The sequence below is a fragment of the Orycteropus afer genome, unplaced genomic scaffold (assembly GCF_000298275.1).
Source record: "Orycteropus afer afer isolate SDZICR_OR568_19922 unplaced genomic scaffold, OryAfe1.0 scaffold00587, whole genome shotgun sequence".
Lineage (NCBI taxonomy): Eukaryota > Metazoa > Chordata > Mammalia > Tubulidentata > Orycteropodidae > Orycteropus > Orycteropus afer.
Window position 1 is genome coordinate 1,200,067 of NW_006922174.1, and position 15,787 is coordinate 1,215,853.

At 52.2% G+C, this 15,787-nt stretch overlaps 1 protein-coding gene across 1 annotated transcript in view; it reads right to left on the reverse strand.

The window, feature by feature from the left end:
• The window catches only part of TBC1D22A (TBC1 domain family member 22A), a 390,269-nt gene that overhangs the window by 222,085 nt on the left and 152,397 nt on the right, over window positions 1-15,787 (reverse strand). The window contains exon 8 of the mRNA XM_042783023.1: window positions 2,238-2,352. Coding sequence (XP_042638957.1) covers window positions 2,238-2,352 — 115 coding nt within the window. The remainder of the gene's footprint in view (window positions 1-2,237; window positions 2,353-15,787) is intronic.

Genomic DNA, 15,787 nt, shown 5'->3' on the forward strand with positions numbered 1-15,787 from the left:
GAGTCAGACCTGACTCATAGTGACCCCTCCTTGGGTTTCTGCAGCGGTATCACTACGGAAGTAGATTGCCCAACCTTCCTTCCAAGGAGTGGCTGGTGCATTTGAACCACCACCCTTCTGGTTAATAGTCAAGTGTCTTAGGCACTATGCTACCAGAGCTCCTAGGTTCTTATACTAGTTAGTTCTGTGTCCTTCCTTTCAAAGCTCAGGGCTCCAGGATTATCTTCTGTATCTGTGTCAGTAGGTTTCTCTTTTCTTTGTTGAAGAGGGTCTATGTAGCCTGTCTGACTATTGTGGCATCTAACCAGAAGTCTTGTATATGTATTCTTGATGTTTGCGTATGTGTGTGTGTGTGTGTGTCTGTGTGCATGTAAATGTGTGTTCTCACATGTGCATGGGTTTCTGTTCTTGTGTGCATAGGCATGCATGCACATTCGAGTGGGTCTGTGTGCCTGTGTATGTGTGTATGAGTGTGTATATGCATGTTCTCTGTATGCAGTATGTGCAAGCATGCACACATGAGTGGGTGCATCTGTCCATGTATGTATGCATGTGTGTATATGTGTGTTCTCATGTGCATTCCTGTGTGTGCATGTGTCTGTGCTCGTGTCCATAAGTATATGTGTGCATGTGCATGTATATGCATGTTCTCATGTGTATGTGCATGTATATGCATGTTCTTGTGTGCATGGGTCTGCCTGCACGTGCATGTGTGTGTGCACATGTGCCCAGGGAAACAGCAGAGAGTCTCTGAGCCAATCTGAAGACACTACTACAGAGCACTCCACTGCCACCTTCTCTGCTTTTTTTCTTCTCGACAGTTAACACCACAGGGCTGTCCCTTTAGCCTCGCCTACTGATCATGCAGGCAATGCATTAAGAATCACTCGGGTCTTACAATGTAAGTTGGTGGTAAAGTACTTAAGACAAACTTATTTACCACATTAATTAAATGGTCTGTTTAACAGGGAATATCAATTCTCTAATCACATCTCGGCTGAACTTCTTTCAATTAGCAGCTCCGAAGTCCCCTGACCGAGGCCCTACTGTTCTAGGACCATTAAGAACATTTTCATTAGCTGTCAAATCAACGAGGAGGAGGCGGGAAGGCACGAGTGCTCGTGTGGCCTCCCTTCCCTGAGAGACGGTGGCGGCAGTGGCCGCACTCCTCCTGGGGAAGTGCCAGCGACAGCATCCTTGGGAAGCGGCCCCTGTGACGTCCAGCACTGGGCACATTCTCATCCTCAGGGATCCTCTTCCCCCAGTTACATCTCATCTCCAGATCAGGACAATGAGGGGAACCCACACAGACCAGACACTGAAACAGCTGACAACACAATCCAGTGAGAACAAGCAGGTGCCAAGCACGGAAGGGGTGTGTCAAGACAAGTGAAAATCTGCTCACTTCTTACTCAGAAGTGAATGGAAACACAGATACCTCACTTACATTCTCATCATTAAAAACACAAACGCAAATCTCACTCCAAACAGACACAGCTCTGGTGCGGCTGCTGCCCTGGCGGCAGAAGGACGAGCAGACGGGCCTGAGGAGAAACAGCCCAACCTCAACTCCACCCAAGGGGTCACCCGCACGCAGCTCGTGTTCCCACGGAACAGGGATGCTTGTGTATCAAACGTCAGAACGTGACGAAACGCCGCAGAAACACAGTGGAGAAGCTGCGCTGGTCGGCATGCACACGCAGCACCGTACCAGCGTCCTACCATCGTAGCCTGATCTGTCCAGTCCACACCGTTACAGCTGGCTCTGACGGCTGTACGTGTAAACCACACTGCCCAGACAGGGGCTCTGTCTCTCCAAACACCACTGGAGAGAAGAGGCCAGTCATCAAAACACCTGCCGGGGTTGAGGACATGGGTCCAACGCAGTTTCTTAAAGCTGGCATCACTGAGGAAACGGTTACTGTCTGTGAATTAGTCGGCATTCACAGCATCAACTCTAACCTTGACAGCAACTTTGAACACTGGTATTAACACCTGGCATCCGCTCCTGGGAAGACTGACAGCTCGGAAACCCCGTGGGACGGTTCTACCTGGTCCTGCAGGTCACGGTACATCGGCATCAACATACAGCCTTGGAAACCCTGTGGGGTGGTTGTACCTGGTCCTCTAGGGTCACTGTGGGTCAGAACTGGCTCAAAAGCACCCACAGCAATTCTGCAGAGTACAGCAGGGGTCCATGGAGTTCTTTTTTTCTAAGTATCACAATATGATCTTACCTATGTGTTCACAGATGAAGACCACGAAGAAAGGAGTGACAAGGTCGTTTATCCCCTGGACATAGCCACTGGCAGGGTGACGAATTGCCCATATAAATAATATCCTTTCAAAAATCTGAAAGAAAATTGAACAGGGAATGAGTCCATAAGTGAGCACAGAGGAAACATTAAATTATGTTCATTCTTTTACTTAAAATATGTGTTGTTATTGTTATGTGCCCTTGAGTTGGACCTGACTCATAGTGACCCCTCCTTGGGTTTCTGAGGCAGTATCGCTACAGAAGTAGATTGCCCAAACTTTCTTCCAAGGAGTGGCTGGTGGGTTTGAATCACCAGCCTTCTAGTTAGCAGTCTAATGCCTTAGGCACTATGCCATCAGAGCTCCGCTTAAATAACAATATTCTTCACTGTATTTAACGTTGAAATATAAACAGGTATCAACTGTTGTGAAAGTTACTGGTTGAACTCAAATGATCTTGATTTTTTCCTGACTCACAAGTGACATGAACTGTTTCCCCAGCCCTGGACCCGTGGCTCCCATGTGAGCTGGCTCTCACAGATGACACTTCTTGCCCCTCCAGCCTTGGGAACTACTGTGCACAGATCTCCAGGGCTCTGTCAGGCAGCTTAGCATATCTGGCCTCTCAGTGAATACTCCTCAGAGCTGAGTGAATGGATAGATCAATGGCTAAGTGGGTGGATGAACAGGTGGGTAGGTGGATGGGTATTTTTGGATGTGTGGATAGATGGGTAGATGGGCAGGTGAATGGATGGATGAGTGGGTGGGTAGATGGGTGGTTGGATGGGTGAGAGGGGTGGATGGACAGATGGGTGGATGGGTAGGTAGGTGGACAGAGACATGGATGGGTAGGTGGGTGTTTGGATGTGTGGACAGATAGATGGGTGGGTAGGTGAGTGGATGAGTGCGTGGGTAGATAGGTGGGAGGGCTGGATGGATAAATGGATAGGTGAGTAGGTAGGTGGTTAGAGACGTTGATGCATGGATGAATGGATAAGCGGGTGCGAGGGGTGGTTGAGTGGATGGTTGGATGGATGAGTGGGTGGGTAGATGGGTGGGTAGGTGGGTGGGTGGGTGGGTGGATAGGATGAATGGATGGATGGATGAGTGGGCACAAGAGGTGGGTCAGTAGATGTCTGGCCAGATAGAAGGATGGATGGACAAGTGGGTGGATGGGAAGGGGGGATGGGTGGGTAGATGGCCGGCTGTATGAGTGGATAGGGTGGGTGAGTGGACGGATGGATGGATGGGTGGATGGATGGATTAGTGGGTGAGTGGGTGGGTGGATGGGTGGGAAGGATGGGTGGATGGGAAGGGTGGATGGGGGCTGGCTGGCTGAGTGGGTAGGAGGGGTGGATGAGCTGACGAATGGATGGATGGATAGATGGATGGATTAGTGTGTGGGTGCATGGCTGTCTGGCTGGATGAGTGACTGGGAGGGTGGATGAGTAGGTGGCTGGATAGATGAGGAGGTGGGTGGATGGGTGGTTGGCTGGCTAGATGGATGGATGAGTGGATGCGAGGGGTGGGTGAGTGGATGGATGGCTGATAGATGGCTGATGGATGGATGGATGGATGGATGGATGAGTGAGTGAGTGGGAAGGGTAGACAGGTGTGAAGGGTGGATGGGTGGGTGGGTAGCTGGCTGGCTGGATGAGTGGGTGGGCAGGGCGGGTGAGTGGATGGATGGATGGATGGATGGATGAGTGGGTGGGAGGCGTGGGTGAGTGAATGGATGGGTAGATGGATGGATGGATTAGTGGGTGGGTAGCTGGCTGACTGGCTGCATGCATACTCTGAATAGCCTTCATATAGTACATTTTTAAAAAATTCTTTGGAAGCTACCCCAATCCAAGAAGACAAAAAAAACCTCACCAGCCATTCGGTGGCCCAGGTGATAAATGTGGGAGTTACCTAGCCTCCTCTCTTTAATTACAACACTCACATTCAACAGATTCCAGCCTTTCATCACTCCTCACACCCATCCTCTCTTTTCCATCTTTACTCTCAAGAGGGATTTTCCCAAGGTGCACCACAACCCCACCACCTTGGACCACACAAGCACACACACAGACACACGTGGCTTGGGGACCTTCACATTTGCTCCATATTTCCCACAAGATCAAGTCTAGAGGTCACAGTGCAACGCAGGTGCTTCCCCTGGGCCCAGCCCCTGGGAGGCCCTGCCCCACAGACACCCAAATTCTGGCCACACTGAGCTCAAGCAGCCCTCAACTCTGCAGGCTGCCCTTGTCCCCGTCAACAGCCTGCACAGGAAGGGCCTCTCTCGGAAGAGCCTCCACTCACCTGGCTCTCAAGGGCCACACCCTGCACTGGTCTCCCAGCGACGACGCGGCTGGCGTCTCCCCTTCCCTGCTCCCTTTCTAGTGGAGCCACCCACTTCCCGCTCGGTGAGTCTCCCGTCCTCTCCGCTCCCCGTGACAAACGGCTGTGGTAGAGCCTTAGCTGACCTGTCCCTGACTCACTCCCACCTGCTCCCACCTGCCTGTGGGTCCCGAGCAGACTGCTGCTGTCCCAGGACGGGCACTAGCAGACACTCAATAAAGCCTTGATGGATGGACATGACAACCAACGAGGAATGACATTTCCAAACAGAGCAGACCTGTAAGGCCAACTGCACCTATTCCACAGGAAGTCGGTCCCTTCCTGTGCTGCCCACTTTCCTGAACATCACTGGTCTAGTGGTCTAGACCCCAAGTCAGCATCAAGCCTGGCATTTATGAATGAGGACCACGGAACCAGAGAGGTGAGGGCCCTCACTCAGGGCACAAGATGATGGAGGCAAAACCAGCCATGCAATCCAAGCCCCTGAGCCCCCCAAGCCCCGATCACTGTGGTCACTCCAAACGCACCACCAGAAAGCACCTCTCATTCAGGCCCTTCGCTGGCACAGCTCCTGCCATACAGCAGGCCCCAGCGGACGCCTGGTGAGTGAGCGGCACACCACACGCATTACAGTCATACACGTTTGTCATTTTAAGTCAACAGAGAGTGCTGAATAGTTAAAAAAAGATCCAACATCAGAATCACTCAACACCATGGCCCAGTCTCACTATCTCTTATGAACAGAAACGAGGCAAGCAGCACCCAAGGGCGTGTGGTACTGCCGGCCTAGAAGGACTGACAGCCCCCCAAGTGGAGCAACCTTGCAGGTGGCCTGTTTGAGCAGGGCAGGGCCACGGGGAGGAATGGAAGCCTGACCACCCTGCCTCATGGCCAGGGCTCCAAAATGCAGCAGCCACACCAACACAGGCCCTGTGCATGACAGGCCCCAAGGCGCAGACACAGGCACGGCTGGGAAAGGTCACGTGTCATCCGTAAGCTGGGGGCAGAGGCAGGGCCACGGGACAGGGCAGAGGAGTGGGAGACACGCAGGGGGACGGAGGGCCCTGGCGATGGGTCCCTGGACTGAGTGCAGGGAAGCCTCCTCCAGGGCCCCAGGGAGGGACCAGGAGGAGTGTGACGTGGCCAGAGCGGGTCGGCAAGAGGGGAAGGCTGGGCTGGGCTGCAGGGAACGAAGGGTTTGCAACATGGAGGCAAAGGCGGCAGACAGGCTGGGACTTGGCCGAGCAGAGCACAAGTGAGCAGAAAGCGCTGGTGTCAGGAGCCCCCGAGGGTGCACTCGCCCCATGGGCAGACTCGATCCTACACGGAGATGCCACCCACTGGGTGAACCCCTTGGTCCCAGTGACCCAGACGTGAGGCCTCATAGTGCACGTTCACACCTCTTGCTCACAGTCACTCCAAGGACCCGGGACCAGCTGAGAGGTCAGCCCGGTGCATAGCTATGGAACATGGAGTTGGGACAGGGGTCCATCTGCCCCAGCAACGCCATCTGAGGTCACCTCCTGAGCTCTCGCACTGCCCATGTACACACACCACTACATCAGAGGCAGCATCCGGGAACACAGGGTGGTGGGCTCAGGCTGCGCGCAGAGCAGGAACACGAGTTGCCACAATCCACATAGCATCACGGGGAAAGGGCACAGTGCAGCGGAGAAGGCGAGCTCTGTGGGAGACCACAGAGATGGGGGGCCAAGGAGGGCTGAGGGGGCATCAGCCAGGCTGTGAGAGCTTGAGGCAAGCCCAAAAGAGATGGGTTCAAGTTCTGATCCCCAGCACCTGTGAACATGGCTGTGGTAGTTCAGTTTGTATGTCAACTTGGCTGGGCCTGGTTGAGTGGCTGGGCAGATGGATGTAGTATTCCCCATAATGAGACTGGTAATCAACTCCATGGCGGAATCTACTGTGAGCAGCTGAGTACCTTAGGGATGTGGTCTGCTTCCTGTATATAAGGAGAAGCCTTAGGGAACAGTCTCTAGCTTATGGCATGCTTGAACCCTGCATGTATCCGTGACACCGTTCAGCAGCCTGCCATGCTCTGCCGACCTTGGGACTTTCAATGGACTTGAATTCATGGCCTGCCATGTGGTTTGGTAACATCGGGACTGTGCCTTTTTGCTTGTCAACCTTGGGCTTGTCAGTCCCAGCAGTTAGTAGCTGTCTGAGTGAAGAAAAGCCTCTAGCTCCAGTGGGCAGAGCTGAAGCCCAAGGCTGAGGGGCTTTCACCCAGGCCCTGGAGCCTGGCACTTTGAACTTGGACTTAAAAGCTCCAAACTTTAAGAGAATAAACTGTTTCTTCAAGCCTCCCATTTGTGGTATATTCCTGTCAGAGGGGCACTAAGGAACCAGAACAATGGGATTGGTTGGAAAAATCACCCGGGCGGACGCTGTTGGTTAGGGAGACATGAGTTCAGACTAAAGAATGTGCGTCGCACAGGGGCTCTGAACGCTGGTCTGGAGAAGAGGGGAGACACCCAGGCAGGACCCAGAGGGAGCCACCACGTGAAAACAGAGCCACAAGCCAAGGCGTCCTGGGGCCAACAGCAGGTGGGAAAGAAGGAGCCTCCCCAAGAGCCTGTGAAGAGAGCGCCCCAGCGCCTCCAGGGTTTCAGGCTTGGAACCTCTAGTTTGTGGTCTGTCACAGCAGCCAGAGGCTGAGGGCCACAGGTAGTGCCGTCTGCACAGAGGACCAAAGACAAGGAGCACAGTGCCCCGGAGACCACTGCAAGGCACAGAGAGAGGGTGGATGCCCGACAGCGGTGGTGGCCCCAGGTAACACTGGCGCATGGTGACAGTTACATCTGGTACATACGCACCACAGCCTACACAACCAACCGCTGCTCAGTCAACTCCGACTCCCCGCACCCCCGTACACATGAGGCTATGAGCGTGCCCTATAGGGTTTGCAACACCTGGCTCTGAAGCCGGTCACCAGGCCTTCCCTCCAAGGCACCTCTGGTCAACTCAAACCTGCAACCCTTCAGTGGGCTGCTTAGCACATGCACTCGTTGCACTACCTGGGGATTCCCACTGTGTGTAAGCCCCTCAACAGCCCCCTCCCCTTCTCATGGGAGGTCTCGGAGGTGGTCCACACTCCAGGGTGACCCTGACCCCACTTCCTGGTGTCCACAGCTGTGTGGCTCCCTCCCCTGGGGTGTGGGCAGGGTGGTGATTAGACAGCAAAGATGGCAGGACCTGCAGGATGACGCAGTGTAAAGCTGGATCTGTCTTGCTAGGAGATGCTCTCATTCGCTGGCTTTGAGGACCATGCCAGGAGCTGCCACAAGGAGAAGGCCATGCAGCAGGGACAGAAGGTGGCCTCACAAGGATCCAGGGCCCTCAGTCCAGCAGACACCAGCCCCTGATGTCCACAAACCACCCTGTGCATGTGGATGGAGATGAGCCCCTGATGACAGCTCTGTGAGCTCCAAGCAGAGAAGCCACTGAAACTCACCCGACACTGACCACAGAAACTGTGGTCATGAAGGTGGGCTGCCTTTAGCTGTAGGTCTGTGGTAACGGGGATGCGGACACAGGTAACTAAAGCCCCCACGCTTACGTGGCATCACACGGCCTGTGAGAGGCAGAGCAGGAGGCACCTGGAGGGTCTGCCACTAACGGCAGCCTTGGAAGGCTGCTAAATGACCACCAAGCCATGCATCAGGATGTGAGGGGTTCATACAGGTAAACCAAACAGGAGCGAAGACCAAGAAATTATCATTTTATAGTAAGAGAGAAACAGAAAAGATTATGAGCTCCGGCTGAGCCAAACTCTGTGTCTAATGGATTTGCACCTGCCCGAGGCCCAGCAGGGGTGGCTGGCAGGCGGGCATGGTGTGTGTGTGTGTGTGCATGTGCATGTGTGCACGTATGCACTCCTCGGGCCAAGCAGGGGTGGCTGGCAGCTGGGCATGGTGTGTGTGTGTGTGTGCATGTGCATGTGTGCACGTATGCACTCCTCGGGCCAAGCAGGGGTGGCTGGCAGCTGGGCATGGTGTGTGTGTGTGTGTGCGCACTCTTGGGGCCCAGGAGGGGCGCCTGGCAGCCAGGCTTGGTGTGTGTGTGTGTGCATATGCACGTGTGTGCGCTCCTGAGGCCCAGCAGGGGTGGCTAGCAGTTGGCCACGGGGGTGTGTGAGTATGGGTGCACACACGCATGTATGAGCATGTGCATCTGAGGCTCAGCAGGGGTGGCTGGTGGCCAGGCACGTGTGTGTGTGTGTGCGCGCGCGCGCACGTGCATGTGCACACACCAGAGGCCCAGCAGGGGGGCAGCGGGGCAAAGTGTCTGTGTGTTGTTTATATGCACCCAAGGCCCAGCAGGGGTGGCTGGTGGCTGGGTAAGGGGTGTGTGTGTGTGTACGTGTACGTGTACGTGCACATGTGTGTGTGCATTCATGTATGTGTGTGTACATGCACCTGAGGTCCAGCAGGGGTGGCCACCAGCAGGGCAGAGTCTGTATGTGTGAGGGTGCACATGCATGTGTGCGCATCTGTGTGTATATGATTGCATCTCTGTGTGTGTATGCATGTGTGTTTGTGTGCCTTGTGTATATTCTGTGTTTGTGTGCATACCTATGTATGCGTGAAGAGAATCTAGGGGTGTATGTCTGTTTTTGTGCATCTGTGTGTGTGCCTGGTGTGTACTCATACCTGTGTCTGTGTGTGTCTGGATATGTACATGTGTGTATGTGTATATGTCTATGCGTGTATGTCTGTGTCGGTTTGTGCCTGCATGTGTACAAATCTGTGGGTCGGAACTGATGCTACGGCAGTGGGTTTGGTTTGGTTTCTTAATTATGATTGTTATTATCCGCTAGTGAGGGCCCTGAGTACAGGGAGCACTCGGTGAGAACACAGGCCGAGCCAGCCGGAACTGAGTGCACACTGGAGGCTATCGGCTGTTAGAGCTCTGGTGGCCGCCTTCCTCTTTGTTAGGGAGCAGGCAGTCATTCAAAGCAGCGCCCACTGAAGCTCCTCCCCAAACATCTCCTCTGCAAGTCCACGCCCACAACAGTCCTAAAATAGCTGGCACCAAGGGTCAAGGAAAGGTCAAGGAAAGATGTCAACATCCACAGTGTCTCGAGAACCACGCAGGCATCCTCCCACAGAGGCCCTTGTGGGGGCGACAGGGGCCCTGCTGGGTGCCTCGTCCGACTTCAGGTGTAAACACGATCCAGAACCTTCCCCGCAGGACCTTCAGCACTCTGCCCAGGGGCAGCCGAGAGCTGCTGGCTACCAAAAAGCCAGATGTGTCGAAAGTGCAACTGCAGCTGTGCTCCGCTGACAATGAAACCAACCAAGGCTCCGGTTTCCGGATTCTGAGAACGTCAGAATCCCACCACACACACCAACGGCCAGGCTTCACCACACAGAAAGCACTGCAGAGGCAATTCCTGGGACGGGAGCAGCCAGACAGACAGTTCTGCTCAGGAGCCCGGTGGGATGTGCGGCCCTCCCAGTCCAAGAGCCACACGGGCACTGGCAAGAAGCTTCATTCACAAGTTCAGTTCCTGGACGTGATGCCCCAAGCCTTTCCTCTCGTGCGAATTCCAAAAGCTGGTGATGGAGAGCCAAGCAGCCGGCCGTACCAAAGCCAGAGTGTGGATTAAAAGTCAACCATAAATCATACAAAATCTGCTTGCTCCGAGGAGGAGCAGTGCACCAAGACAGCTACGGAGGGCGTGTTCACACATAACACACACACCAGCATGTCTCAGCAACACACTCACCAGGCCGTGTCAGCGACTCGACACGCACCCCATTCAAGCGTGCTCACCGGCCTCCCCCAGTGTCCGCTCAGGTCGCAGTGCCCTGACAGGCCAGCAAGCAGAGGTCTCATTACATTAAAATGTAAGTGTTTACACTAATGTAAGAGGAGTCCTACAGAGCAAGGGCGTCCAGAAATAACCCACGTAGCCAGCTGCCAGCAAGGAAGCAAAGTCCACCCCATGGGGAAAGAACAGTGTCCACAACACATGGTCCTGCGACAACGGGGTATCCACATGCAGAAAAACACGCACACATGAGCACAAAACCGATCAGTGACCTAACGTCAGCACTAAAGACTCAAAATGCTTAGAAGAAAACAGGCAGTTTCGGGAGCTGGCTGCCAACAGCAGACTCTTAGACATGACACCAAGAACAAGGCAGCAAAAGGCCAACAGGTCACACAGATGTCCTCAGACCTTAGGCCTTCCATGTAGCAAAGGACTTAGCAAGAAAGTGAAGAGACAGCCCCTACAATGGGAGGAAATATTTGACATAGGAAAGCACACAAGAAAATATCAGATATTCTAGTTGATAAGGGTTTAATGTTCCTAATAGTTTATAGAGAGCTCTTGGAAAGCAACCAAAACCAAACCACGCAATGGTCAAGAGGAATACACACACAGAGCTCAACATTATTAAACCCACTGCCGTGGAGTCGGAACCGACCCAGAGACCCTTCCGTGGGTTTCCAAGGCATTACCACTACGGAAGTAGATTGCCCAACCTTCCTTCCAAGGAGTGGCTGGTGGGTTTGAACCACCAGCCTTCTGGTTAGCAGTCAAACGCCTTAGGCACTAGGCCACCAGAGACAAAACCCACTGCCATCAAGTTTATTCCAACTCACAGTGACCCCCACTGGGTTTCCAAGGCAGATCTTTACGGAAGTAGATTGCCCCATCTTCCTTCTCACAGCAGCTGGTAGGTTTGAACCACCAACCTTCTGGTTAGCAGTTAAATGTCTTAGCCACCACACCAGCCGAGCTCTATTGGAGAAATGCAAATCAAAACCACAGTAAGATATTTGCTCAGCCCACTGCAAGGACAATGATTAAAAACAAAGAAAATCACACGTATTGGTGAGACTGTGGAGAAACCAGAACCCACACCCACTGTCAGTGGGAATGTGAGATGGTGTGATCACCGAGGCAACAGGCTCCTCCAAGAGTTGAACACAGAATGACCACATGACCCAGCAACCTCAATGTGAGCTCCATCCCCGGGAGAGAAGGCAGGACTGCAAACAGAGCTGTGTGCCCCACGGCTCCCCTCACAGCAGCCAGCAGCCAGGAAGCACAGACCTGTCCACGAGCAGATGAAGGGTAGCAACGTGGTCCGTGCACACCAGGGACTGTCACCCGGCCATGGAGAGAAATGAAGTCCTGATGCTGCCACCACGTGGATGGACCCTGACAACATCACGCTGCTGGAAATATTCACTGCTGTCAAGTCGGTTCCAACTCATAGCAACCCCCATTGGTTTCCGAAGCCCTGTCCGTCTTCTTCCCCTGGAGTGGCTGGTGGGTTTGAACTGGTAATCTTCTGGTTAGCAGTCAAAGGTCTTAGGTACAAGGATAAAAACTGCATGACCACACTTACGTGGGATAAGCAAACCCAAAGACACTCAGTGATGACAAGGGCGGGTGAGGGGGGGGAGGGGGAGTCTTGCCTAGAGGGCACTAAGTTATGGCAGTGCACTGACTTGGGAAAGGCTGCCCCACCCAAAGGCTGCCATCAGTGTCGCCAAGGGGCACGTGCACAGGTCGGTGGACTGGCTAACATGTTGTTGTGTGCATTTCACCACCACAGAAAACTGCATACAGACTGGAAAGGCCCAAAGCTCGGGACTCACAGATGACAGGAACGTCTGCTCATGCGCGACTAAGCCTACAGACAAGTGGTAAGAACGGAGGAGGGAGGCTAGCAGGTCTGCCAGATGTAAAAGCAACGGTCAAAAGTCAAGTGCATCTCTAGACACCAGCAATAAATAATTGGATAACCCACTAAGAGGAAAAAGACATCATTTCCAAACCAAGAGCTATAAATAAATGTAACAAAGTGTCCCACACATTTAGGGACAAACATTGTTTCTGAACAAGGATCCTAGAACTAAACAAAGGCAAGAGCAGTCCACACCATCCACAGACCATGGTGAGTCTGAGATCTGCCCAGGAAAACAAGCTGCTCTTAAATTTACAGATAGCCAATGGCCATGAAGAACCAGGAAACAAGACCCAGACGCGAGGGGCCTGTCCCAGCAGGCCTCAAAGCTATGTCACCAAGACATGAAGCTGGCACGAGGGACAGGGAGTACACCAGGAAGCCCAGAAACCACCCTACGTGTAGACAGAACTCCGGAATATGACGGACAGGCCATGGCAGCTAGTCAACTGGTTACCCATGTGGGAAACTTTTAAGGAAGGCGTCAAACTGCACACAAACTCCAGAAGGACTGTGGCCCTAAATGCAAAAGGCAAAACTTGAAAACTCTCAGAACATATTTAGCAAGATGCCCATCTAACCTTGAGGTTAGAAAGAATGTCTAACTGCCTCAAAAGGTCTGGTGACTGAGGGCAGATCACAGAACCAGCTACTTGACACTAAGAATTTCTATTCATCTGTTGTTGTTGTTGTTGTTACGTGCCGTCGAGTCAGACCCGACTCATAGCGACCCCTCCTTGGGTTTCCAAGGCAGTATCACTACGGAAGTAGATTGCCCCATCTTCTTTCTGAGGAGTAGCTGATGGATTTGAACCGCCTGCCTTCTGGTTAGCAGCCAGGTGCCTTAGGCACTACGCTACCAGAGCTCCCCCAAAACCAGCCTCCAAATGGCAGGAAGACAGACATATCTGTTTATATGCAACATGGGACAGGGACCCAGAATATATCACAAACGCCTGGAGTCAGTGTGAAAAACACACCAAAAACTCACAGAGAAACACAGGCAAAGCATCCCACGAGAACAAAGAGAAAGGGCCAGGCAGCCTAGGGAAAAGTGCTTCACTTCACCAGTAACTAAACCACAAAAACAAACCCACTGCCATGGAGTCGATTCCGAGTCACAGAGCCGCTGTAGGACACGGTGGAACGGTTGCACACGGTGTCCTGGACTGGAAGTCTTCACCGAAGCCTCATCTTTCTCCCCCGGAGTGGCTGAGGGGTTCGAACCGCCAACCGTTTGGTTAGCAGCTGACTGCTTAACCACTGTGCCACCAGAACTCCTCCCATCAGTACTTAGGGAAGTGAAAGTTAAAGCACAATGAGACATTACTTTGCACCCCGTCCTGGTGAGGATGCAGGGCACTGGCAGGCAGGCTGTGGGCACAAGCTGGCCTCCCACTACACATGCACGGCCCACTCCGGGGAGCCAACCCTGCAAAGCACACGCATACGAGGACTCGCTCAAGAAGGCCCACAGCAACACTGCGGGAAAGAGCAGGAACATGACAACACCCAACGTTTATCAACATCGGACCAGACGGGGAAATTATACAACATACAACAGCTACCACACAGCAGTGAGAAAGAACGGACATCAGCAAACAGCATCTGTGGGAGTCAAGTGTCCGTGTCAACCTGGCTGGGCCCGGTGGAGTGGCTGGGCAGCTGGACGTAGTGACTGCCCGTGGCGAAACTGGTCATCAACCCCCTGATGGAATCTACTGGAGCAGCTGAGTAGCTGTATCAGGGATATGGGCTGCTCCCACTATATAAGAAGCAACCTTGAGGAAGGTCTCTAGTTTTTTGGCAGGCTTGAACTCTGCATGTAACCAAGTCATTGTTCAGTAGCTTGCCACGCTCTGCCAATCTTGGGACTTTTTCTGACTTGAATTAGTGCCCTGCCATGTTGTTTGGTGGTATCAGGACTGTGCCTTGAGTTTGTCAGCCTCTATAGCCAGCAGCTGACTGGGTGAAGAAAAGCCTCCAGCTTTTTTTTTTTCCCCTGGGCCAGGGGCCAGAGGCAGAGCTGAAACCCAAGATTGAGGGGGGCCTTCACCCAGCCCTAGAGCCTGGCACTCTGAACTCAGACTTCTAGCCTCCAAGACCGTAAGAAAATAAACTCCTGTTTGTTCAAAGCACGTATTTGTGGTTTTTCTGTTAGAGTGGCAGTAGGTAACCAAAACACCATCAGTGGGTGGAAACCTTGATGTTAGACCTCCTCCTTGGGTTTCCGAGGCAGTATCTCTATGGAAATAGACTGCCCAGTCTTCCTTCCGAGAAGTGGTTGTTGGGTTTGAACTGCCAGCCTCCTGGTTAGCAGTCAAATGCCTTAGGCACTACGCCACCAGAGCTTCCATAAAATACATAGTTAAAACAATTCCATTAAAAATAAACAGGCAAAAGCATACATACCAAAAAAATAAGCACATGTGATAAAACACACATACAACACAGTACACAAGACACTGTTTGACACCTTACATTGGTGAGTAGCGACTAGGGTCTTAAAAGCTTGCAAGCAACCATCTAAGTGGCAACAACTGGTCTCTCTTCATCTGGAGCAAAGAAGAGTGAAGAAAGCCAAAGATGCATGGGAACATTTAGTCCAAAGGACTAATGGACCATGAGAACCTCAACCTATATGACCCTGAGATGAGAAGAACTAGATGGTGCCTGGCTACCAATAACGCCAACCACTCAGAAAGGAATCGAAATTGGGGATCCTGTATAAAGTGGGGAAAAAAATGTAGAACAAAACTCAAAATCATAAAAAAAATAAACACCAGGCTTACTAGTTGGACAGACTAGTAAGATTCCTGAGACTTCAGCCCGAGTCACCTTTGGGGCCTGGAACTGAACTCATTCCTGTGGCTTTGCTCTCAGCCTAACAATGGACAGGCCTAACAAGCTGAACACCTACACTAGGGAGACGCACTCCTTAGAACGATCAACCACAGGACAGCAGAAGGGCAACGACTGCACAGGGAGAAAGGCAGGGAGGCAGGAGTGCATAGACCAGAAGGACACAGAGAAGGGTGACCACAGGGAGGAAGCAGGAGGTGGGCTGTTCCACTGGGGAATGCAAGCAGCATTACAAAACAAAACGTGCATGAACTACTGAATGTAAAATGAATCTGCTTTAGAAAATTTCACAAAAATCACAATAAAAAGTTTTAAAAAAATAAAAAAGTATACTTTAATAACATGTAAACTCTTGACTTCATGTACCTGAATGGGAGTAACTACTCTTTGTTCACTCATTCACAGGTACACATGGATCTTGCCCATCTCTGTAACTCAAAGTGACTACTACACTAGTATATAATTTTGATTTCATGTATTTGATTGGAGAAAGAACACACTGTTTTCTTATTCAAAAGTGTACTGGGATCTTTCCCATCCTTGAAAAACAAAGTGAATAAATAAAAAGCAAAAACATGGTGTTGTTGTTGTTGTTA